The sequence below is a fragment of the Lissotriton vulgaris genome, chromosome 1_1, assembly GCF_964263255.1.
Source record: "Lissotriton vulgaris chromosome 1_1, aLisVul1.2, whole genome shotgun sequence".
NCBI lineage: Eukaryota > Metazoa > Chordata > Amphibia > Caudata > Salamandridae > Lissotriton > Lissotriton vulgaris.
In genome coordinates, this window is record NC_141685.1 from 978,419,205 (window position 1) to 978,445,698 (window position 26,494).

The 26,494-nt window shown below is 45.4% G+C and overlaps 1 protein-coding gene across 1 annotated transcript in view; it reads left to right on the forward strand.

Moving 5' to 3' along the window:
* Positions 1-26,494, forward strand: part of PCP2 (Purkinje cell protein 2) — a 146,157-nt gene that overhangs the window by 80,988 nt on the left and 38,675 nt on the right. Inside the window, exon 4 of the mRNA XM_086960374.1 lies at positions 1,738-1,874. Coding sequence (XP_086816500.1) covers positions 1,738-1,874 — 137 coding nt within the window. The remainder of the gene's footprint in view (positions 1-1,737; positions 1,875-26,494) is intronic.

Below are 26,494 nucleotides of genomic sequence, written 5' to 3' on the forward strand. Positions count from 1 at the left end.
GGATCGCATCACTGTCTCCACCGCCCCCGAGTGTCTCTGCAGAGCGCCTGTCCCAGCTCCTGCGCTCTCTGCCGGGTCCTTCACAGAGCCGGTGTGCCTGCTCTGAGCTTCCTGCGCTTCTGTGCAGGCTGCAGCCTCTCTGTGGCCGTGCCTCCTCCTGCTCTGCTCAGGCTCGGCTGTGCCTGTGCGCCGTCCTCCTCTGCTGACACTGCGGGTGCTGCTGCTGCGCTCACTGCTGCTTCTCTTCTCCTCTGTGGCGGTGTGAGCTGTAACCTGCCCAGCCCCAGCTCTGGCACAGCAACTCTCATCAAAAGCAGCCGAATTAGGCTGAGATTAAAGCCTTTGCCGCCTTCCAAACAAATGGGACCCCGAGGTGATTGCAGCATTAATGGCAGTATAGGAGATGAGGCCACAGGGAGGGGAGGGGCGAAGTCTGGATTAAACGTGCTCACTGCCAGGTCTCCTTCGCAACTCTCAGACCCGGCGAGCAAGAAAAAAATCAAAACTTACCTGGAGTGGCAGCGAGGCTGTTCCTGCCAACAACAAAAAAAAATGGCTGCCGCAAAGCTCCGAAATGTTCGGAATCGGGGGCGTGTTTTTTGCTGAGTGACGGATGACGTCACAGATAGAAAGAACGCAAAAAACACGCCCCCGAATCCGAAAAAGACGGGGCTTGAACCGAGTGATGCCCCTCTCCTCCAATGGCTGGCCTCCGTTTAGGAAGCTAGCCAATGGAAAAGAGAGGCGGGTTCAAGCCCCCTACTAAAAAACATGAAATCTCTGACCGAGACTGCGCAAGCGCAGCCTACGGTCCATGACCTAAAAAGGGGAAAGAGGAATAAAAGTATGGGTATAAACATACTGTCTGGAGGAAGGAGTAAAGCATAGCTCTCCTATTAGGTGAGTATTTTTTATTTCACTTAGAAAACACACTACGAACCTGGGCTCTTTTTTTCTTGAGATATATGTTAATAGGAGGATGAGCATCTCTGGGAAACTTCTCTTGTCTCCCCTTTTTTTAATATAGTCTTTAAGAAGAGTGCCAATTTTTTTCAAGTTTATGTTTGTATGTTGAACAGATCAAGAACGTCTCTATCATGTGTTCTCTTAGGTAGCCTAAAAAAGTAATCTTTAATAATGCAGCATACTCATATTTGTACCATAATGATAATTTTCTCTAATTTTACAGAATTTCTGAAAATGTTCCCAAATAAGTTTTTTCGGATGTTGAAAATAAAAGGAACGTTTCAGCATAAAAGAGAAATTTCAGAATGGAGTCAGCAAATATTTCACTGTTAAACCCATTGGCTTTGGGCCTGATATAAATCTGGGTGGTAACACCAAATTACTCTAGTCTGTAGTACAATATTTTTTAAACCATGGAGCTGTTTACCTATTCCAAAATCCCAAAGACATGAGTTTCCTTTTTTACTTACAGACACTTTTATAATTTTTTAGCTGACACCTCACATTTTAATTGACAGACCACATCTCACATGTCACTTTTTTGTTTCTTCTCTGGCGTTGTCCCTGGACGCTAATATGTTTTTCAATTTTTTTTTAAATTGTAAAATAAACAAAGTAATAAATGCTTCAATTTTAGTAAAGGTGTTTGAATCTGTCAAAGTTTAGATATAAAAAAATGGCAAACAATGAGAACTGCAAGATACTTTTGAGGTCATACTTCTGTTTACACACCTACATGTAACCGCTTGGTCCTCTCTTTGTTTATACCAGCTCCAGACAGCCCCCCACCCGAGATGAACAAGCTGATGGACATGCTGGCTCACTCACAGAGTAGGCGCTTAGATGACCAACGTGCAGAGTTCACCTACGTCCCAAGCACTGGCAACAATGGCACAGCCACTGTTAAGGTGAGGCTCTGAAGGAAAGATGAATGGTCTTAAGGTGCAAGAGGAGGAAAAGACGTGATACAATATATTGATGAATATGTAGTTCAATAAGGCCAGTAATACAATGGGTCATGGAGAAGAGAGAGAGAGTGAGGAGTGAAGGCGTAAATGGGGAGTGGAGATGTATAAAGTATTGAGGAAGGGCCTGATTACAAGTTTTGAATTCTTGGGAGCCCATTATGATGGCCGGGCGGATCGCCTCCGCCGGCCCGGCAGGGGCGATCCGCCCTCCATCCGTCCATGATTCACCCTGCCACATTAGGATGCCTGGGGGGTCTGCAGCAGACAGGAAGACTGCCCTCCACTTTTCTGCCGGTCGACACGTCGACGGGGCGGACAACTGCCACAATATGGTGGCAGTGTCTGTAAGACACCGCCACCCATATTATGAGGAGGGCGGAGCTGAGCCTTTCCATGGCGGCGTTCCCGCCATGGAAAGGCATGCAGTTTTCGCTGTTGGGAGCCCGTAGTGGGCCCCCAGGATGTTCGGGGGTGCACATGGGGGTACCTATGGTACCCCTCTGCATTGGCATGGACAAGGTGGCAGGCACCACGCGGTGCCTGTCACCTTGTGCATGCCAATGCACACCGTCCATTCCCAGCATTGTGGCGGGCGGTGCTGTGCGCACTGCCCGCCACTATGCTGGTAATGGGTGATGCCACCGCCACGGTGGTGGTGGCATCCTAATTGCAGGTGCGAGACCTTCACCCCTGGCAGACGGTCTGGCATTCCGTTACGGTGGCGGGCAGACAAAGTCTGCCCGCCATCGTAATGGACCCCTTAGAGTGGCCCATTAAAACAGCGCCCGCTCCAAGACTGCCAAACCGTGTCCGCAGCCCGTTCCTAGATGGACTAAAATGCACAATGTTGTGCATTTCATTCCCTGCAGGAATATGGGGGTGCTTACAGACAGGAGGGCACACCATGTGCCCCCTGCATACACCCCTGTACATAGATGCACCAGGAGGCACTCTTGGGCCTCCTTAGTTTCCTCACTGCCACACTTTTCATGGCGGGCTCACTGCCATGAAAACTGTGGCAGGGAGGACAATCGTAAAATGCTTGGCGGTGCTGCAGCAGCACCACCAGCATATTGGGGCCTCGACCGCTGCAAGACCGCTGAGGGATCAGGGATCCCAGCAGTAGCAGAGGTTTCATGGCAGTCAGACTGCCAAAATCGTAATACAGTGGTCAGACCGCTAGTGTGGTGGACCATCGGACCACCAAACTTGTAATGAGCCTCAAAGAAGGCTATACAGGACAATAAAAGAAGTCATATTACCATGATGGATGGAACTTTCTGTGATACTGGTGAACGTGCAGTGCTTAATTTGAACAGGTGGTTTCCGGTGCTTGGCACCTGCACTTAATTATCAACATGGGAACTTATGACAATCTACCAAATGGTGGCACTGTTTGTGTAATTTAGAACAGTTGTTACCTTCATACCTTGAGTAAGAAAACTATGTTTCACTTGTGCTTCATAGAAATGGTCTAATTTCTTTTCGCTCACTACTTTCCTATAGGGATAGGGCTAGAGTCCTTTTCCCTTCTGTCACTACACCGGTGCTGGGCTAAGTCATCCATTTGCAACAGGCTTGAGTTTAATACCCCTTATGAGTGAAGGTAGTTACCCTATTCTGTTACTCTTTAGCCATGGGCAAAGAGTTACACTCCAACGGTCTATGGTATCATTGACATAGCATCCGAGGCCTCTATCATACTACATTAATATATACATAGGGTAATAGTCGTGTATCCCATTCTTTCAACCTAAGATTTCACATCAGTGTTCTGCTGATTTTTCGGTGGGCACAGGGTCTCATTCCTTTAGGTTATCATTCAGCTTTAGGCTTAGAGTCTTGGTTATGGGGGTCACTTCTCAACTCTATAATTCCTCTTTGAGCATGGGGTATCACTAGTAATATATCCTTTTGTTTCCCCCATGCTTTAAGGATTAGAGTGTTCTATCCAATAGTTTTGAATGGGAAAAGGGTAAAGCCCCCTCCTCCCTCTACACTCCTCAGTGGAGTACTGTACCATAATATTGCATGCAGGGTGTTGACATGCAGACATATCACCTCCAGTATGTAGACTACCATTATTGTGTCACAGTGAGCATGTATTGGTAAGTATAGATTTACTATTCCTATCCCCACATCTATATATCCCTTGAACGTATTCATATCTTCAAGGTACGCACATGTGGAGTAAGAATAACACTTCCCTCTGTTTATTCTTAGCTTGACAATCTAGCAGCATTCAATATACTGGACTAAAGATTGATTTTGACGATATTTTGCCATTTGATATTGTGATGTGGATCTCTCAATGGTCTCGTACTCAGATTATTCAAATGGTCCAGGCATTTTCATTCTGCTCCTTTGGTCAACAGTACTGTCCTCGTCAGGAGGAGATTGCAACAACACTTTCTGTAAATAAGAATGTGTAATACAGCCATTTGTTTCCTAGCACCATTCAGCGGTGTTTCGATTCAGAAGGGTTTTTGATCTTTTTGGAACCATTTTGCTTCCGATACCTGAAATTATGGCCCTACTCATGATAATAGCAGTAGGGGGAATGGGGGACGCCAACCGACTCTTACATCAAACATGATGCTCAGCCCACATAGTAACTTTAGGTTTCCAGATATCCACTCTTTTAGAGCAGAATTCAAAACAGTTTACATTTACTGGTTAGTGTGACACATTTAAGTAGCCAGCACCCTAATGGGGTGAGGGACTCCGGGGTTGTCACATCAATGGCAGAAGAGGCGATTCAGCTCCATCATAGCCATGCCAACACTGAGATTTTATTTCTGTCAAGAGAAGAGGAAGATGTGAACAAATGGAGCTTGTCAGGCACCCAACTTGAAGCGAAGAAATGACTCAGTTGAGAAGATAAACCTCTGTTCCATACTAATTGCTGAATGCCTGTTCATCCTGACACAAGGCTGATCGTGTTTGTCTACACACGACTGACACCAGAGATTGTTTCCCAGTTAAGCCCACGCAGCACAGACCATCAGATGACGTTTGGAAAATCATCAAACATGCACTGGATAAGAATTTTGCATAGGGTGATTGAAATGTCCTTTAGCCTGTGGGCTAGTCGTGTGCTATTTATTCTTAAGGCAGCAATTATTAACCAGTATTTTCAAACAGAATGCAGAACCTTTAATTTAGATATTTTTCATAAAAATCCCGAACTATGTTACCATGACACGATTGCCAAGATAACCATGGCTATGATTGTGGAGTATGTGACCTCTATAGGAATGTAGCAGATGGGGAGAATGTGGCGGTTTCGTCCTGTTATGTTCATTTAGAAAGCATGTGATTGGTGTCCTGGCACTCGGAGAACATTGGCCACAAACTAATATAGAGAGAGAGGTAGGTCTTCAGTTCGTTGCGAAATTGAAGAAAGTTTGATAACCAGCAAAGGTTGAAGGGAAGACTATTCCATTATGAAGCGGTGTCTAAAACGCTTGCCCCCGTATGAGAATAAAAAAAAAAAGGTAAATGGACTGTCCAAGAATGTGCTTTTCTGAGATTATGCGAGGGTTAATGAAAAGTAAATAAAGTCTCATGTAAGAATTAGGGCATGCTGGAAACAAAAGTTTTCTGGCGAATGCAAACTAATTAAATATAATTTGCTTTCCTACTGGTCAACAATGTAGAGAGTGCATTAGCAGGGAAACTGAGACATATTTACATCAATTGAGCTGCAGTATTTTGCACATGTTACAATTTATGAATCAGTGAATTGGGGAGACCAGTGTGCACAAAGTTACAATAGTCCGGTTTACTTAATATTAAGGACTGAACTAGAATCCTTTGAGAGTCAAGGGGGGAATCTTTATAAATACTTTCAGCATAAAGTAGCAAGAAGATATATGATTTGAAATTTGGTTTAAGATCACACCCAGGTTATGTGCTGATTCGACTGCCTTTGACAGAGTGCCAGAGGATTTGAGCTACCATTGATAAGACCACAAATCAGATTTTCCAAAGACTAGAATTTGTGTCTTGGTGGTGATTAGGCACAGAGAGTTAGTTGTTCTTCACCCAAGACGTCAATGCAACCATACATGATTGTGCATGTGCCTGAACTTAAAAAAAGGGACTTTAACCTTGAAAATTATTTGGGTGTCGTCAGCATATACAAAAAACTATTGAATGAGTGAGGTGGGCAATATAGAGGTCATAAGGGATGGGACTGAGAGATGACTCCTGAGAAAGACCACACAGAACAGATCTAAAGGTGGAACGAGAATTGTTCAAAGAGAGCACTGGTTCATGTCCACTCCAGAAAGAATGAAAACAGCTCCACACACTGCCCCCGATTCCCACAGTTTTCATCCGAGTAAGCAATATGTCATGAGAAACCATGTGGAAAATTGCAGAAAAGTCAAGGAGGACGAGGATGACAGCTCGGCCATCAACCTGGGTGAGCCTGATGTCATTTGTGGCTGCTATCAACACGGTCTCTGTGCTCAAACCAGACCAAAAGCTTAACTGTTATTTGTTTAGGAGTGTTAAGTTGTTGGTAACATACCTTTCCATTATTTTGGCAAGAAAAGGCAGGAGAGATATTGGTCTACAGTTTGAGGGTGTAATTGGATCCAAAAAAAGCCTTCGTAAGAAGGGGAATAATCACTGCCTGTTTCCAAGAATCGGGGAACTGACCTAAATATATTGAGTTACAACAAATGGAGTGAATGGATGTAAGAAACTTGTAATGCAAAGTTTTTACGGTCCTTACTGGAATAGCATCTGGTGGTGAACCGAAGAAAATGTGGTAAGATAACATATAATATCGTAAAGAGATGGTTCATTGAATGATATCCACTCCAAGGACGAGAAGGAGGATTATCCTGAAGTAAAAAAAGCAAAGGTGACAAACGTAAAATAAAAACATTTGTGGTAACACCTTCCTGATAATGGGGTACTGGATTTCATCATTTTCAAAGCAATCCCACTTTAGTTATTAAACTGCATTTCATACCTTAAGTTCATGATCTACCTCAACTAGGTACTGATAGGTGTGGAAGCTCAATGACAACCCGTTAGCAGCTATTGGCATATTGCTTTGATGAAATAACAGTGTGCATTTTAATCACCTGAGAGGCAAATGTGGTTTCTCAAACGTACATAGTTGTATTCAGCACATGACTGGAGGAATGCCTTCCACGCCTAGAAACATGTTTTTCATGTGTATCAGGGAGCTAACCTGGCTATCAAGAACAGTAAGTGTTGTGATGCTACAGGTTTGAACCTTATTTTACCAGATATTTAAATACGTCTCTTCTATGTCAAACACAAGCTGTCTTAGGAAATGACAGACAGGAGCACCAAGGAACTTTACTTCCTGACCGTTCCTGACCACAGAACCCAGGAGATACGAGGTCATGAGTAAGAGTGCCAGAATTCTATCAGGAGTCTAAAAGATGTCCTTTTTGTTACTTTTGAACCATCAACACCAAATGGCTGCAAGACTTTTAATATTCCGATATGTCAGCTTCATACTCTGATGGGGGTCCTTCCCTGTTGCATAAAACAACCTAGACATTTGATCAGCGGGACTTCATAGGCTATAAAGATAGTGTGGTTTGCTAATGTTGGAGCTCGGTATTTGTTACTCTGCTCAAGATTTGCATGGCTTACAAATGCACTTGTGTTAAGATTGAGCATTTTGGGAAGAACAATAGTCATCTATGTCCATGCCTGTGCCCGGGCTGACTATGGCCATAGTCTGTTGTTCAGGCTCCAATTACATGAATTCTGATGGTCCCTTTCAAGCTCCTGAATAACTGGTGATTGAAGTGACCCACTTACGGTAAGTATTCGGTGGCTGCCCTTGTCTGGAAATTGATCGGACATACCCATCTGCTCCACAGCATCTTTTTGAGAGGTTTCCATTCATTTGCATTTTTAACCTTCATAAGAGGGGCTTGTATTCCAAGGATGTGCCCTACTGCATCCTGATTTGTTACAGAGTGGTCCATGTTCTACATTTAATTGGCTTGTTGACTGCATACTGTACTTATAATAATAATTTTTCCTGCATGATATTCGGCTTGATAAGAATACATTTGAGCTTTTTGTGTTTTCACCCATGGCACGCAACAGTGACATTTGTGTATGTCATTGAGGGAGTACCTGTGAATCATAGAAGGCATTGTTCTGCTGCATCATGGTAAGTTAGGTATTTATTTTAAGACTACTGTCTCTGGAATGCACCCTTCTTTGACATACTTGAATACAGAGGTGGGAGCTGAGCAATTACTGATAGCCCACTGCCTGCGGGAGTCTGTCCAGTTTGTCAAGATTGAAGCCCTAGAATACATTATGCACCTGTACATGGGCTTGATGAAGTTATTGTCTCTAAATTCCATATGAGCTATGCCTGGGTGGTGGTTAAACAAGGCACACTGAGCTCTCATTGAAATAAATTGATGCTTCAAATCCCCAGATGACACAGACATTGAGATCTTTAGTCTCTGGAGCCAGGCCCTTGGGCCAGAAGAGATACATCAATTGTTGATGTTCAGAAGGGGGTACAAAAGGGGGTGGTGATGGACGGAGCATCTGAATCAATCAAACACTCACACCCAGTCAAAAGATCTGGGTTTAATCCATCACCGTTCTTTAGCCCACTCTGCCACCCCAGTTCAGACATGGCTACATGCAAATCAGTCTGACCCTGTGCCTCATGGGAACAGTCCAGCCCGAACTGCCAAGCCATGTCTTCCCTGGACCAGAAACAAGCTTCCTAGGACCGGTTTCTGGCATTCCAGCCGTCTTCAGCCAGGCTTGCTTGAATCCAGTGGCAAAGTGAGCAAGGGACTCACGTCTGAGCATACCCTGCCACACTTATGGTGGCCAAAAGCGGTACAAAAGGGGGTGGTGATGGACGGAGCATCTGAATCAATCAAACACTCACACCCAGTCAAAAGATCTGGTTTAATCCATCACCATTCTTTAGCCCACTTTATGTTCAGAAGGGGGCCATGGCTGGCTTCACAGAGTCTTCTGGATTCTATCCAAGTGGTAGCTTGGTGGAGCAATGCTGGTATGTGGAAAGCATTAATATGGCACAGAGCAGTGGATTGGCAGAGAGCCTTCATAAGTCATCTGTTCAAGTAGGAGTCATATAGAATGGCACTGCAATGTTGGTGGAACAGGACTTGAGGCCCTTTAGAAGAGCGCAAAAATTAAACAATATTTTTCCTGGGATGGCAGAAATTCCATATGAAAGAAAACAACCAAATGAATTATTTTCTCTTTTTGGGAAACTAAACTAAGAGATCATTTGTTTCCAGTTCTAAGCAGAAATGGCAGCAGACTTTTTTGACACTTGCCTAGGAGGCATCCTTGGCTAGCTCCATCAAACATAGGGCATAAATACCTAGACTAAGCTCTGATTAGTCCAGGACTTTTGTGAATCTCCCCCTACAACCTCCAGCACCTAGTCATGTGGTGCTCTTTATATCAATTCGCTTTGTACTTTTATGAATAACATATATATATATTTCATTTTTATTTTATTGGCAATTATATTATTGTACAAGTTCAAATCAATTTCACTTATCAACAAGTTGCATTTACAGCGGGTTACATGTGAATATTTATCACAAAGAATGAAGAAGAAAAACTTTGAGTGCCGCAAATCATACACATATCCCCTTGACGAACTTCAATTTACAAAGGATTCCTAATAAATAATCTTATGTTTGGTATGCTCGGTCTTTTTCCTATCCGCTGCAGGGTAACCTACCTATACAACCTACACTTCTCCAGATTGTGATACGTTCTGTTCCGCAGCTCTCAGCCAAATGAGAAACATATTTAAATCTTGACACCAAGGATCGTATTTCATATTTCTCCAGAGGAACATCCAACATGGAAAGAACCATTCTTCCCTTTCTACAGTACCAGAGGGAGACCCTTGAAATAAAGGCACATTTTGTCCAATAGGCAATGTAAATTCTGAAATCTACTCAATGTTAGCAGGTTTAGCTCACATGTTTTGAATCCTTCAGGAACGCTGTTTAAGTTCTACGCACCCTATCAAGGTGACTGCACCGGTTGAATAAATTCAGTTTATTCTTGAATTCAACAGCAATATTAACTATATCTACATCTAACTACATCTTCTAATTTTCCAACCCATTTTGATGACTAAAAGAGAGCTCTCTGTAAACCAGCCCAGGTAATCCAGTTCTGGTGTTAGTGGTGAGTTCTGTGCATTGAACGGATGCTCTCCTGATGGGCTTGGCAGAAGACTGAAAACTTGACAAAGCAGTAACCACAACATTCCTCCTGGCTCGCTTGCTTTGACTGGCGTTTCCTGCTCTGCCCTTGGTGGCCATACATTCAACTTGTGTCTATTCTGTAGAGGTCATTAAAATCCAATCCAGCACAGAGAAAATTATTGTGTTCCTGAAGCACTCCCCATATACTTCATCTTACATTGTATTCAGAAGCAGAGGAGGCAGAAGGGGGACACATGACACAATCATATTGTTTAAGGCCCTCGGCTATCCTTTATATATGTATATAGTATTTTAATAGCACAGACCCAGCCAAAAGGCTGCAGAGTGCTGTACAGGGTCAAAGACAAACATAAATTCAAAGAGTGATTGGAGAAGTAGCTGGTTTTCTCTGAAGAGGGGCGGTCTTCATCTCTTTTCTAAATTGGAGCAGAGTTAGGGCGGTCCTGATGGATAAGGGTATGTTGTTCCAGATCCTGGGTGTGTAGCTTGAAACGACCTGCTGCCTCTTTTTCTGTTTTCAACCTCTTAGTCTGCAGTCTGATGTGTCCTGGCTGGGGCGTCCGAGAACAACCAGTGATTGTGAGCTTATCTGCATGATAAGAGGGGATGTTGTGTTTTTAAAATGATGATGCTGGTATTGAAGATGATGCAGCTTGGTAAGGGGAGCCAATGGCATTCCATCCGGATGGGCTGATGTGATCATATTTCTTTATGCCATGGATTAGATGTGCTTGGGCATGTATGATGTCCTCAAGGGGTGGCAGTGGGGAGACTGGAAGGCCATGGAGCAGGACCGTAACAACACCATAAACCAGTTCATGGGGTCTTGAGCAGGAGTTCTGAAGATTCTTTCTGGAAGAAATGGTTTCACTTTCTTTTGAAGAGAGAGCTGGCATCAGGCAGGCATTTTTTTGGCAACATTTTGAGTGGGGATGATGGTGTTGTCTAGGGTGAATCAAAGAACTTATCATTCAGTATCATCGATCCAGATGTGTACTGTTCAATGTTTGTTCTTGGCAAATAACAGGAATTCTGTCTTCATTGGGTTAAGCTTCGGGTCGGTGCTGCACATCCAGGCCTGGATGGTGTACAGGCAGTGATTGAGGTGCGAGATGTCCAACACAGAGGAGTCTTTCAAGTAGAGTTGTTTATCATCAACATATTGGTGAATCTTGATTCTGTTTTCTGTGAGTAGACCACCAAGTGGCTCCTTGTAGAGGTTGAAGATGATATGAGACAATACAGAACCCTGGGGGACTCTGCATGTGATAGGGATCTTTTGGGTCCAGGAGGCGCCCATGTGAGCAAACCGGTGCAGGTGAAAAGGTAAGAGGAGAACCTGTGAAGGACATCGCTAGAAAATCTCATTCAACACACGGGGTGTGTGTGAGGGTGGGGTAGTCGACTGTGGCCACAGCAAAGTTTAAACAGTTGGTAGTAGTTGATATTTCACCAGCCATGTTATTATTGTGCACAGCACTGGCCTTCTTTGTTTGCAGACAGCTAGGTTGAGATTCACTTTTTATGTAACTTCTTTGCATCTATTAACAGGTTCTATTGGTGTTGGGCAGGTGTCTGTGCTTACACGTACTTCTCTCTAAAGACAGGTAGAGGGCTGATGAAGAACATGCCTTAACTGTGTCACACAATATACATAGAAGTGCGCCACAGAATATTTTTACTGTGCCACAGAATATGTCTTACTGTGCCACAGAATAATGGCACAGGGAAAGGGACAGTAGTTTTTGAAGTGTTGGAAAGTTGAACTGTGGATCTGGACAGGACAGCTACACTTCTATTTTTAAAAGGTTCAAGACCATGCACAGAGATAGAAGCACCTGCAGACCTGGGCAGGGTAGGCAGAACAAGTGTACGGTTCAGTCTCATGGACAGAGACAGCTACTAAATCAAACCGATCACCTCTGCGGAAAGAAAGAAGGCTGCACCTGTTGTGCTGGAAGGTTCAGCAACATAGATGATGGTGTGTATAGGGGTGTTTCAGAACTATGGACAGGGCCTGTCTGAAAAGGCAACTCATCTAGGGGCCACATGTATCAATATTAGGAATAGCGATTACTTAATTGCAATTTTCTGCGAATCGCAATTAGGTAATCGCTATACCCAATGTATGAAACTCTAGGGGCCTTATTTATTAGGCCCTTGCGACAGTTTTGCACTTCCGTTGCGTCACTTTTTGTGCCCCATCGGCGGCGTAAAAAAAGCCTCCTGTTGCACCCTATTAACAAAGTGACACATCTAAGCAGATGCGTCACTTTGTAAACCCCTGCGCTACATTATACCTGCGTCAGGTATAATGTATGCAGGGTGGGCGTTCCGCTTAACTAAGCCTCGTAGAAGCGATGCAGTGAAATCTACCAGAATTTACTGTGCCACTTCTAGGTTGCAAATGCGTCAATATCTTACGCCTGCCTCACAGCAGGCATAAGACAAGTCCCATGTGAAAGGACACAGGTTTTTATTTATGAGCCCTTGCGTCACTTTTGCGCCACTGGTGCGTGACATTTTGTGATGCACCAGCGGCGTAAAAAAAATGCCTTGTTGCACCATATTTACAAAGTGATGAATTTAGGTTGATGCGTCACTTTGTAAACCCCTCTGCCACATTATACCTGCACCAGGTATAATGTATGCAGGGGTCGTTCCGACCCAAGAAAGGGTCATATAGGATTTCACGGCCGCACTTCTAGGACTCAAATGCGTCAATATCTTACGCCTGCCTCATGGCAGGCGTAGGACTGACGCAGGCACATTTCACATGGGACTTGCCAATGTGTAATGACCAATTGCTAGAGTTGCGTCACTTTTGTGACACACTCCAGCAATACGTCATTTTTACGCCTACAGATACATCAGAAATACTGGCGTATCTGTAACTCCTTCCGACATGATGCGTTATACTGTAAATATGACATATCATTGCTGTCGCAAGGAGGGCACAAGGAAAAGTGACGCATCGCTGTTTTCTCGCAGTGATGCGTCACTTTCCATAAATGAGGCCCTAGGAGTTTCATTTAGTGATTTCTAGGGTGTCACAAATCGACCTAGCTCATTAATATTAATGAGGTGGGTCGCAATTTGCGACCCATTAAGAACCGCTAAAATCACGGGGATAGTGGCCTACTGGGATCAGCAGACCACCATGTCCATGATTGCTTTTAAATAAATTAATCTTTCTTTTCAATGCAGCCCGTATTCCTTAAAGGAAAATTAGTTGTGTTTAAAAGAAAAAAATGAAAAGTTTTCTTTCCATTGTTTAAGAGCAAACAGAGGTCCGTGGGACCACTGCCTGCTCCTAAAATCATTTCCACTGCAATTCACAAAGGGAAGGCATCCCTTGGTGACCCCTTCCCATTTGCGAATGGGTTAACATCAGATTGAATCTGATGGTAAACTGTGAATGTTTTGCAACCGGTATTTGGACGCAAAACATTCATACATACCACTGCGATTCGGTACTAGGAAGGGACGCCCTAAACGCGCCCCTTCCAAATACCGAATTACAAACTTATTTTGCGATTCGGTAACAGGTTACCGGATCGCAGAATAGAGGTTGGTATATTGGAAAAGCCTTTTTTGCGTTTGCAAATGGGCCAATTCTGTGAATCGGCCTGGTTCCATACACAGAATAGCTTCATACATGTAGCCCCTAGTGTGTGAAAATTCAGAACCATGAGCAGATGGCGATTAAATGTTGGTTTTAAAACACCGTGCATAGATCTGAATGATGCTTGCCTGACTCACAAAGAAAAGTTGTACATTTAAAGTTGTAGACACACTTCTGTGCAAAGGTGTGAATAAACCCTTTTGTGCAAAGGAACAATTATTTATAACTTTTCTTATTTTCTCCCTGATGAAAACAATTTTTCCACGGTGAAAGGCCTTCCCTTACACCACTTACAATATTTGGGACACGACATTTCTACTGTATGACATTTTGGTTACGAAGTTCTGGTAACACACCCTCAATTAGTAGTGTTTAAAGATTTATCACCTGCAGCCATTGATATGCCAAGTCTTTCAACTCTACGCACTGAGAATCCTGCTTATTTCGCTTTTGAAACACTGGGTCAGTCTTCAGTGGTGAAAAATGAAATTGCAGCCTACTGAGTAATGAAATAGAGGAACAGTTTCTTTATAAAATCACTGAATTCTGGGGTAACGTACAGTAGCCTTTGTATGTAGGTAGGTAGTATTTTATTCATCAGATTTCAGAAAATATGTAATGAATGTTGTACTGTGAAAATGAACACCAATAAGCAGTGGGTATTTTGTTTGCAGACACAAACTCTTTATCAGTTTCACGCAAATCACTCAAGTCAAGAAGAAAGCTAAAGTTATGCTTTTTATTCCCGTCTCTATATCAGTAAGAAAGATCATTTTGTGCTTTTTATCCCTGTCTCCTCATGATGAGTCCCAGCAGTGCAATAAATGTTTGATCACACACCACTAATGTCTAGACATAGAAATGTAATTAGAAAGGGTTCTAAAATGTGACTCTTCCCTTTAATTGTTAAGTGGCACTTAAGAGTGTGCTCCAGAAGCTGATTTTCACAGTCTCTGCTCATTCTGGTTGTCCCAGTCTTTCACTATTATTCCCACCACAACCTCCTTTTTGCTGTTCCTTAAAGCCCGCTCAGCACTCTTGACATCACTAGTCTCATCTCTGGAAGGGGGAGACATACCTGCAAGAGGAGAATACAAGGTACATTATTTCATGCAAAATGAAAACAGGGCCTTAAGTGCCAGGGTCTCACAGTCACACATTGCCATTTCCACCTCAGCCCCTGATGCTTGCCCTTTACTTACACAGATGGCACTGGGCAAACCTGTCCCATGTAAGCCTCAATAGGGAAGGAAAGTTGCAGGGAAGGAAATGAAGGAAGCCAAGAGTGATGACAAACCTAAGATGTTGCCACATTATGATTAACATATAATGCTATTGAAATATGTCAAGGCTTGGAATAAGCGTATCCCCCCTTTTTGTCAACCCACCCTCACTAGAGTGGATCAGTCCCACTAAAGTATTTGTATTTCCATACAAAGTTGGAGACAGCTCAAATTTCTGTATAACACAGCAACAGGCTCAGCGAGAAATGATGCATCAACAACAACCTGCTTTCTTCCCCTTTACAGAAATGATTGTGGCAGGAGACTTCAATGCCAACCACAAGAGCCGCTAGCGAGAAGCTATAACTCGTGGAAAGGACTTATGAGGAAAAATAAACACGTGTAGGATCATATCACCTGACCTCCAGCAACTACACATCCCCAATGTTGGCCCTGCTCCCGTTTTGTACTTCTAACATATAGCCCACCTTCCATTGAATGCTTTCTGGGCCTGACTACACTTTTTGTCGACAAATAAATACATTCCTAACTGACTTCTGCAGTGTGTCCTTGTATTAGGGTCATGGCTTACTGAACGGCCATTGTAACAAAATATCGGATTTTTATGAATATCCAAATCCCATGGTGGGTCTCAAGCACCAGCGAGGACATTCACTTGCTACCCTATCAGCATTTACACGTGTCTGTCCAAGCCAACGTACAGTGATTGCTCCTTCAACAGATTTTGGCGTGAGGGCCATCATTTTAAGGATATCTGATGATAAATGCTAAATGGCACAATGAAAACATTGATGAACGATAATGTAAGGTAAACTTCAAGAAGATTGCACAGATATGGAGCTACACACGGGCTCCCAACTTGAAGTGCTGACGTCGTGATCTGTGTTCTTATGATGCAATGATCTCATGCCCTCCTCATTGAGGGCACTCCGGAGATGGTTCTACAAGTAGGCTATGGCCAATATCAATACTAATCACAAATGATGTCTAAAAACTACAGAGTATCCTATCTACTGTTTCAATAGATGACAACGCTCCTGCTCCTCTAGTCTGGATGCCACTGATTTTCATCACACCCTGATGTTCTTCAATCTGTTACTCATCCGCAACTGAGAAAGTACAGCAGCAGATTCTGATTCAAGACAAATAAGTAGAGCAGAGAAACTATGAAGAAGAAAAACGTTGTAAGTGCGGCACCCAAGTTACTCCTAACACCAAGCCTGGAGTAAAATTATTGATCAGTTTCCACCAAGAATTAGTTGCTCTTGATGATGGCCCCCTCAAGGATGTTTCCTAATTCAAACACTGCCACTCTCCCAACTCTTCCTACACCTGAGATATTCTGAATCACTTCTGAAAACAACCATTTACCCACCTGAAGGTCACAACATCACTCCCTGTTCCAAATCTAACTTCAGATTACGAGTCACTATATCACTATCCATTAGCTCTTCACCCCCAACCCAAGTGTAGAGACAACTCTCAGCAAATGTCAGTGGATCACTCTTCATCCTAACCCAACCACATGGCTGAATTGAAAAGGAGTTCATGCTAACCACATCACTGCTCCAGGCAAAGGTGGATGATCACAAGCGATTTTTTTCGTGTCAACAAAGGCCCAAGTCAGAGATAAGTGACTGGACAATTTAAGGACAGCAGTTTCCTGCTCTTCAACACCAATCTCTATTGAGACTGAGATCCTGCTACCAAAATGTTATGCTTGGTAGTTGTGACATGTGGTATATGCAAAAAAGAAAGTCAACTTGGAAACCTGAGCTCTGATCTCAGGTCTTCATGTATAGATTTGTATTCTTGGTATTCAATGCTGCTCACTGTAATATGTACTTTTTTAGCTTTGATGTAGCCTGTATTGTGTAAGTTATGAAAGGGAGAAGTGTTTCACTCTTTCAAACTCACTAAATAGGACTATGTATACCCTTTTTCATCAAACAGCGACTTCCAAGATTGTATAAAGTGTAAATTAGTAGTGGCACAGCAAAAATGAAGAGACATACAAGAAAGAAGCAACGCGTATGCTCACAATATATATTCACCTAGAAGCAGGCAGCATAGGAGATAACGCATCCCACACCACCACTATCTCTCAAGGCTAGATATCACTGTCATACAGTGCCGCAGCTCCCAACATGCCGGTCACTGACCTTTGATCCCCCCCAATTGATAAATCACTTTCTCCCTGCGAGACAGTACTTCCTCTGGGCTGCAGGTCATAGCCTCGTTGCTAGATATGAATTACTTCCTGCCACAGGACACTTGATTGTCGTCATAGATTATTTTCAATTTGTCATAAAACACTCCTACTTTGAAAAGGATAACTTCCTCTCAATGTCACAGGTCATTACCACCCCATTTCGGTGGCTCCTTCCTTCCTGTCACTGGTCAATCACCATAAGAGATCACATGAACCCCACCCACAGGTCATATCCTATTTACCAGAAGTTACTTCCTTGTTGTCACAGGTCACCTCGAAACTATTTCATAGTCTATGTCCTTCCCTGTCAAAGGCCACTTCCTGTTTGTCAAAGATGACTTCCTCCCTATCTTGGATCATTTTGTTCATGTCACAGAACACCTTCTTCCAAACACAGTTAAGGCCAGTCCCCTCTCACAGATCACTTTCTTTCTGTAACTAGTCATTTCCCACCAGACATTCCCTCTGGTCATTAGTCAATCTGCACCCCACAGATCCCTTCCTCTCTGTAAGAGGTTATTTCCTCACAGGCCAGTCACTTCCATCCCTTGTCAGAGGTCACTTCCTCCTTTTCAGAAATTGCTACCCAGCCAAAAAACACTTCCACCATAACAGGCTATTACCACCCTGACCACCACCATCTTTACCATTCACAGGTCACGCCTGCCCCACTCAGGATATTTCCTATGCATGTCATGACCCCGCCTACCTGCATTCATGACCCAAATTCATGGCCATTCACTGCAGGTCAAAAGCTCTTTTAAGTCACGGTCCCTAAGCACTTGCAGGTTACTACCCCTGGGCATTAGTAGGTGTCGGTCCCTAGAGCTTGCAGGTCATGGCCCATAGTGCTTTCAAGTCACAGCCCCTAGCGCCCTTAGCAATTGCAGGCCTTTGACCATAGAGCTCACAGGTGATGAGCCTTACCACACGAAGGTCACAGCGCCTCCCACATGCAAGTTGCTAAACATAGTGCATGCATATAATTCAATCTCCATCTCGCAGGTTACGGCCCCTCTCACTTGCAGGTCACTGAGCCTACAACTCGCTGGTCATGACCCAAACCATTTTTAGATCACAGCCCCTAACACTCACAGGTCATAATCACTACCTCTCACAGGTCATGACTCCTCCGCTTGCAGTCGATGACATTCAACCCTTGTATGTCACGGTGTTAAACGTAGCTGGGTTTAGCACTGCATATATGTAGGTCGTGACCTCTAACACTTGCATGTCATGCCCTTTCCCACTTTGTTGCTTTCACTCCCACTAGCTGGCTACACCCCCTGCTATTCGCAGGTCATGTTCCACCTTCTAAGTTCTATCTGCTCTAACTCGCAGGTCATAGCACCTCCCACTTGCGGGTCGCAGCCTCCTGGAATTCAGAACCTCTTATATGTCACATCTGGTAGATCCCCAATCACAACCACTCCCATTCACAGGGAATGGCGTCTCTCACTATCATGTCACTGCCCCTACCCCTACCAGGTAATTTCTTCTCCCACTCACAGGTCACTCAGTGGGTGACTGGCACGAATCAGGTGTGGCGGGGGCTGTAAGGAAAAAAATCACTTACCTCTACACAGCCTGCCGCATTTCTCTTCCGCTTCCTTTCTGTTGAGTCCCAGTACGAAAGAAGGAAACACACAGCCTCCCCAAAGCCAATCACGACGCTGCTGGTACCGTGACAGCAGTGTCATGATTGGTCTGAGTGCTGTGGTTCAGTGCTCAGACTTGGACTATGAGCTCTCGCATGCTCTACACCCAGGCTGTACTACAGTCTGGATTGAGAACATGCAAAATGTGCATGACTGCTTGGCTGGCCAAATTGTCATGCGCACTTAGAAAATGTTCCCCAACCACTCCTCCCCCTGCTCTATGAGCAGCCTAGCCCACCCTGCAAAACTGCCAAAGCAGGGAAAAATAAAATGATAATACCATTGTGTTATTATCATTTTATCTTTCCTTTTTTGCACTACTGAAAAGCAGTGGTGCGACGCTCCTCCTCCTTAGCAAAGTATATGCTACTTAGGTCACTGCCCTTCCCTGTCAAGGGTTATTAGTCCTCCCACTATTCTGTTCTTCACACCCACAAGCTCTGACCATAACACTTCATTTTTGTGATCTCTCTACTCGAAAGTGACTGCCCTCCTGCTCACAAGTCACTTCTAGTTTGTGCCCCCTTGCTCACATGTCCCCATTTCTGCTCACGGGTCAGTGCACATGTAGTGCGCCCCACTCACATGTCACTATCCTTCCCACTCACATTTCTCTACTCCACCCCTCAGGTCACAGCACACTCAGGTCACCGGTCATTGCCTCTCACACTCACTGGTTATGGATCCTCACATGCTGCAGGCTCCAACCCTCTCAGATCATGACCCCTCCCACAGGTCACAGCCTCTCATGGGTCATGACTCCCCACTTACAGTACCCAGCTTCTCCCACTCAGAAGTCTTTGCATTATCCACACTTAATATAGTACCCATTCCCTTTAACTCACAATTCAATGCCACTTCCATGGTAGAGATCACTTCACTCTCACTCACAAGTAATGCGTCTCATATTTACATATTAAGGGACATATTTATGGCAAAATCATGCAGCACAGCAAGTCTCCTTGCTGCGCAACAGGAAAGGGCAGGAATGTGCTGTATTTAAAAGAATAAGGCGCATTTCTGCCTTTGTCCCTGCACTCGCACCATTTTGGCTGCCTGGTGCCAACGCTGGCACGCTTGCACCATGCTGCAACGGTGCTTGTGTTGTAAGGAGGATTGTTTTTGTGTTGAAAGGGGCGCCTTCCTTCACAGAAACAATCCCCTGAGGCATTTTCTTCTTTCTATGTGTGCTGCAGAGTTCAGCACACATAGAAAGAGGAAACAAATGAGGTGAAGTAAAAAAATTCTCCTAGTTGCGCCTCACCTGGGAAGGCGTAGCATTTTGGCGCATTCTCAGGCCTACCACTTTTGGTCAATCTGACAAAATGTGAAAATCCATGGATGTTGTGTGGGAACAACCAAGTGACACACCTGGAATTCCTCCCTGGTGCAGATTAATGCATTGCAGCGATTTTCTCTGTTGCATTACTGTGGATTTATGAAGCACTCAAGGCCACGAAAGGTGGCCTGCGAGGCTTCAATATTCATATTTTGGGCTTGACTGGTGCAAGCGCAACACAACCCCGTTCTTAAATATGGCACTCGGGGGCATATTATCAAGGACGAGTGTTAAAATTATCGCCGTTTTATCGGCAGGAAACTGCCGATAAAACGGTGATAATGGGCTTGATAATACGCCCTTGTTAATTCCCATAGAAGCCCATGTTCTGATGTTAACATGGGCTTCTATGGGAATTAACAAGAGCGTATTATCAAGCCCATTATCGCCATTTTATCAGCAGTTTCCTGATGATAAAACGGCGATAATTATAACACCGGTCCTTGATAATATGCCCCTGAGTTCCTGCCGCTAACAGAACTCTTCTACAGGTCACTGGCCCTCCAACAAACAGGTCCCAGTTCTGCCCACTCACATCCCTTCTCCTTACAGATCCCTGTCCCTGAAGCCTACAGGCCGCTTCTGTTCCTGCTCTGAGGTCAAATATCCTTCCTGAAACAGGTCAGTGTGCCCCTGGTACATCATTTTCCTTTGGCCCTCTGACCTGTGGCCAACTACGGGTGAACATCTGTACTGCAACCAAGTACGAGCATTCAGATGGCCTACAGCAGGCTTCTGCTTATCTTTTTTTTTCTTTATAACTTCTTTTTATTATTTTGAAACGAAAATGAAACAAAAACACAATTCTCATCTTTTGACGAAATGGGGATTGTTCTCGGCAGTATGGTACTCGCACTACTCTGCACCAAGTGTAACATTTTCATGATGTGCTATTGATTTTATATTGGCGTTTATGGACGCATTTACAAGCATGAACCACTGATGATTGTAGAAATTAGTTACCTTGTTGTCATTACCGTGGTACAGGATTCAGCTAGATACAATTTAGAAATCAGGCAAAATATGCAAATGAGGTACCATGAAAACAGAGCGCAGTCACAATATAACATTAAATTTGTATCCTTGATTTAGTAAAACTGTATACAAACCCTTTTGGTCACATAACCAGGACAGTAGTGCGACATTGACTGTATTTATATTGAAACACTGTATCAGTGAAAACTAATAGATTTGTCTGTGTTTCAAAACTTATAATAAACAGAAATATACATAAAATGCGGAGGAATCTTCATTTAGAGAATTTATTTTGAGTGAAAGATGATGGACTGGGAGCTTGTGCACAGCACTGTTTGTGTCCTGGCAAAGGACTACTTAGGAGGGAAGTTTGAGATGTATGTGCACCTCTGTGAGGTGAAGAGTGATAGGTGCTGGGGGACCTCAACATGCACCTGGATGACCCCATGGACAAAGCTGCCAGGGACTTCCGCCAGGCGCTGGGGGCCCTTCAGTTGAATCAGATAGTAAGTGGCCCCACTCACCAGCTGGGCCACCTGCTAGATCCTATATTCGTCAACTGGGGAGAAGTCGATGCCCTGACTCCCATTCCTATCCCCTGGTCAGATCATCATCTGGTACCGTTTTCCATACGCATCCCAGGGGTTAGATTACCGGAGCCAGCACCACTGTACCACCCTAGGCGGAGATAGGTCACCTTCTCCCAGGCTAAATTCTGTGCGGCACTTACTAGAGGGGGGAGCCCTGGGGGGGATGATGCGGATACTGATGATATCAACCTCTGTAAACGCATCACTGAGGCACTTGACTGCAGGGCCCAACTCTCCCTTGCTAAATCGGGTGGCCGCACCCAAAAAACAGCCCCGTGGTATAGTGATGAGCTTCGAGTCGCGAAAGCAGCACTGAAGCGAGCTGAAAGGCAGTGGCGACGGGCTTTCGCCACGGATACTAAGGAGATTTACCTAATTGAGAGGCGAGCCTATCATGGGCTAATTAGGAAGTCAAAGAGGCATACTATGCCACTAGGAATAAGGAAGCTGGGAATTCCACGAAGGAACTGTTTTTGCTCTATAAAACTCTCTCGGGCGGGATGCCCTCCACTGCCCCAGATGATTGTTCAGTGGAATCCTGTAATAGGATCGCAGACTTCTTTGCCGAGAAAGTAGCGAAAATTTACTCGGCCTTCCCTAGCCATCCCACCGCAGGGTCGGAGTTTGTGGAAACCCCGAGGGAATGGGGGGATAGACACATTCTGACCAACTTTGTCACCCCGTCCCCGGGGACCCTCTTGAAGATCTGTAGGTCTGTTAGGTCAGGTTCCCCTCGGGACCCCACCACGCCTAAATGGCTAGCTGACAGCTTGCCAGTGCTGGAACCGTACATCAGATATCTGTTGGACGTGTCATTCAGGACTAAGATCGTGCCCAGAGATTGGAAACAGCCGGTGGTGCTACCTCTTCAGAAGAAGCCTAACATCAGCTTCGAAAAGTTGAAGAACCTCCGGCCAATCTCCCTTTTGCCCTACCTGGCCAAAGTGGCAGAAAAAACGGTAAACACACAACTGATGGATTTCGTGGAAGAGGCTGCCCTCCTGCTCGAGACCCAGTTTGGTTTCCGTCCCCGCCACTCAACTGAATCAGCGCTTCTGATGGCTGTGGAGACCTTACGTCAGGGGGTGGATGAGGGCCAGACTATGGCTCTCATCCTACTGGACCTGAGTGCAGCTTTCGACACTGTAGCTCACACCGCCTTGCTACAGTGTCTGAATGGTGGTGGGATATCAGGAGCTGCACTCGAATGGATCCAGTCCTTCCTGACAGGGAGAGGCTTTCAGGACCGCCAGGGAGACTGTTACTCTAGGGAGATTGGCTTGGGCCAGGGCGTGCCTCAACGCTCGTCCCTGAGCCCAACTCTATTTAATCTCTATGTCTCCCCGGTGGCGCCTATCGCTGAAAGCCATGGTCTGCACATAGTGTCCTATGCCGATGACACGCAGTTGGTCATCTCCCTTTCGCGCGCGGCCAGTCTTGCGGTGGACAGATTCAGGGCCTGCATGCAGGAACTGGCTACCTGGATGTCTACCAACTGTCTTAAGTTAAATGGCAGCAAGACCGAGGTGCTCGTGGTGGGGGGAGCCCATCTGTCTGGTCATCGGCATGGTGGCCATCATGCTTAGGGGAGGTCCCAATACCCTGTCAAGAAGCCAGGGACCTCGGAGTTTGGCTTGACGCGGACCTGTCCTTTGGACCTCAGATAGGCCGTGTGGTGGGGGTCTGCTTCAGCGTCCTAAAAAGCCTGCGAAAGGTATTAGAGCTACTTCCTACGTCAGCCCGTAGGACACTGGTGCATGCCCTCGTCACATCGCGCCTGGACTACGGCAATTTGCTGTATCTGGGAGCCACCAGTAAGGCAATTAACCGCTTCCAGGTGCTGCAGAATGCAGCAGCTCGCCTGATTCTGAAATTCCCCAAGAGATCAGCTTCCAAGGCAGCCCTTCAGGCCCTTCATTGGCTCCCAGTAAGGAGCAGGGTCGAGTTTAAGGCCCTTTGCACATGCCACCGCATCCTGGGTGGTAAGGCACCAGCTCCGCTTCAGGGTTTGATCACCCGGTACGCACATGCGCGCGGTCTGCGCTCCTGCTGTGGAGGGCTATTAAAAGTTCCCAGGATAAAAAAGGCACGCATGGGAGGTAGATCTTTTAGATACCTGGCTGCAAAAAGCTGGAATGCCTTTCCACTGGACCTTCGCCTGGAGCCATCTGAACTTGGCTTCAGGAAGAAGTTAAAAACCCACCTTTACACACAGTAAGCCGAGCAGACCCAGCGGCACGACTCTGCTGACTCCACTCGCCACAGCGCGGGACACGCCATCTGTGCGTAACCAGGCGCTTTATAAATTTCCCTTAATTAATAATAATAAAAGGTGGTAAGGTAGATCTTAGCCACAAGTTCTCTGCAGCCTGGTGAATTAGTAAAATATAGGGTTCGCATGCATTTAGGTCTGGAGGCCTTTTAGAATAGTGTTGTAATTTATTCCACTTGGTACGTTCCGTTCCCCCCATCCCTGCATCTCCCTATGGTCTTTCCCTTCCAGTGTTTGCCAACATTCCACAGTGCCCTCCAGCTGACTGGAACCTGTGGTGGTGAGAAGACTAATAAAGAAGAGTTCATTTCTTACCTGATTTTGGTCTTCATTATAACACTGGCAACGATTCACCGGGTGGTGACGGTTCACCACCACCCCCAAATGCTTATTCCAGTTCAGCGGTCCTGCTTACATCTACGTTGAGTGAGTACTTAGTTGTTTCTGCATGGTGCCTCTGCCTTTTTCAGCTTGGTGAATTGTGCCCTGCTTCATCTACACCAAGTGAGTCTTCGCTGTTTCCTGCATTGTGCCCCTACCCCTTTCAGCTTTGTGAACTGTGGATGGTATTTGCATTTACGTGAGGAACTTCAGTCAATGAGACTTTCTGCATGTGGCTTTCAGCATGCCTTTTTGGTATGCCCTTCATGGTTCTGGCCTCTCAAGTGACTCTGTCCTCAGTCTCCATGTGTCTGTTGAGGGTGTTCCTTTCTGCAAACGCTATGGCTTCCACTTTACAGGTTGCAGTCAGGGAAGCAGTTTCCGCTTGGAGCGTTGCCTCCACTTCAGAGCGGTGAGCGCAGAACGTGTCCCACAGCCTGACTTACATTGACGGTGCCGCACCAATTTCGCGGCGGGAGGCGGCCCGGCTTTCACAGGGCTGCTCGCTCTCCTGCAACTCCTCCAGTCAGGAAAAAGTTTCCCGTTTGGAGCCTTGCCTTCACTCCAGCGCGGTGAGCGGAGGGCGTGTTCTTAAGCTGGATCTGCTTCAACGGTGCCGCACTATCAGGCGGCAGGAGGCGGGCCGGCTTCCACACAGCGAGCTTTGCCTTCACTCCAGAGCGGTTTGGTCTTACCCTGCGCACTTCTGCAGCCACTGTGTTCTTCACTCCTGTCCCAGCCTTCCACTTGCTGACAGGCACAGCACTTCCCTAGTCGGATTCTGCTCCTCACACCTTCCATCGCTTCTCCAATGAGGCAGCTGAAGGTGTCAGTTACCGGCGTCCGCCACTCCTCCTTGAAGCTGATCCAGGATTAACCCTTTCCTGGGTTAACGCTCGTCTCGCTTACATCTTCGCTGATGAGCACAGCTGTTCACAGGGGCGGCTCTAGGCTCGTGGCAGCCCTGGGCGGGGAGCGTAGGTAGGGGGCCCCGGAAGAGGGGGGTCTGGGCGAGCCGGAGCGCGGAGGCCAGTAAAGAGGGGGGGGGGGTCAGTGTGTTTGGAAGTGGAACAGAGCCGGAGGCCCCCAAATCCCTGCCAGGGGCCACCACACAAATATGTATCCATCCTCAGAGGATTATTATATTAAGGATATATATTGGCGTGGTGGCCCCTGGGGTTTGGTGGCCCTGTGCAGGTGCACAGCTTGCACATGCCTAAGGCCGCCCCTGCTGTTCATCTAGTGTCACTATGGAGGAGCCTGTCTTGAGAGCGCAGCAAAATCCCCACGTCTTCAAGGGGAATCTCTCCATTCCCTCTCAGCTTTATTAACCCACTGGTGGCATTGCTACTTTTTTCTCACGCTGATGGGCACAGCTCAACCTTCATCTTGGTCTGCCTGTCATTGTTACGCTGACGGGCACAGCTCTACCTCTCCGTACTTCAGCAGCACATTTTATTTGACTTTGCTTGTGCTCTGTACGCTACAAGAATTTTTGGTGTATAATTATCACAGGGGCACAATTTTGAAGATTACTTACTTTATATTGGGATCTCATATTACTGTATACTGTGAACTGTGCATTCGCACCTACCTAATCTTCTCTCCCACTGTTTAATCTTGCTACACTGTGCAAAAAAGGGCCGCTGCTAACATGTCGCAACCTCCACTTTTCCTTAACGAGGTAGGGGAACCATTACTACCTTGGAAGCAATGGTATGGATTACTAGAGTCTTACCTAATTGCTATAGGTGGGGAGAAATGTTCCCACTTACGTAAACTACACACCCTTTTACACAATTTGGGCATTGAGGGCTGTAAAGTTTACGATGATATTTCTGTCAATGCAGATGGTGGAAGTGATAGTGATGATGATGAGAATGTATATTTGGTGGCTGTCAACAAATTAGAAAAACATTTCAGCAAGAAAATTAATGTGGTATTAGAAAGGCATAAGTTATTTTCTAGGACACAGGGTAAAAATGAAAAAGTTAAACCATTCATTG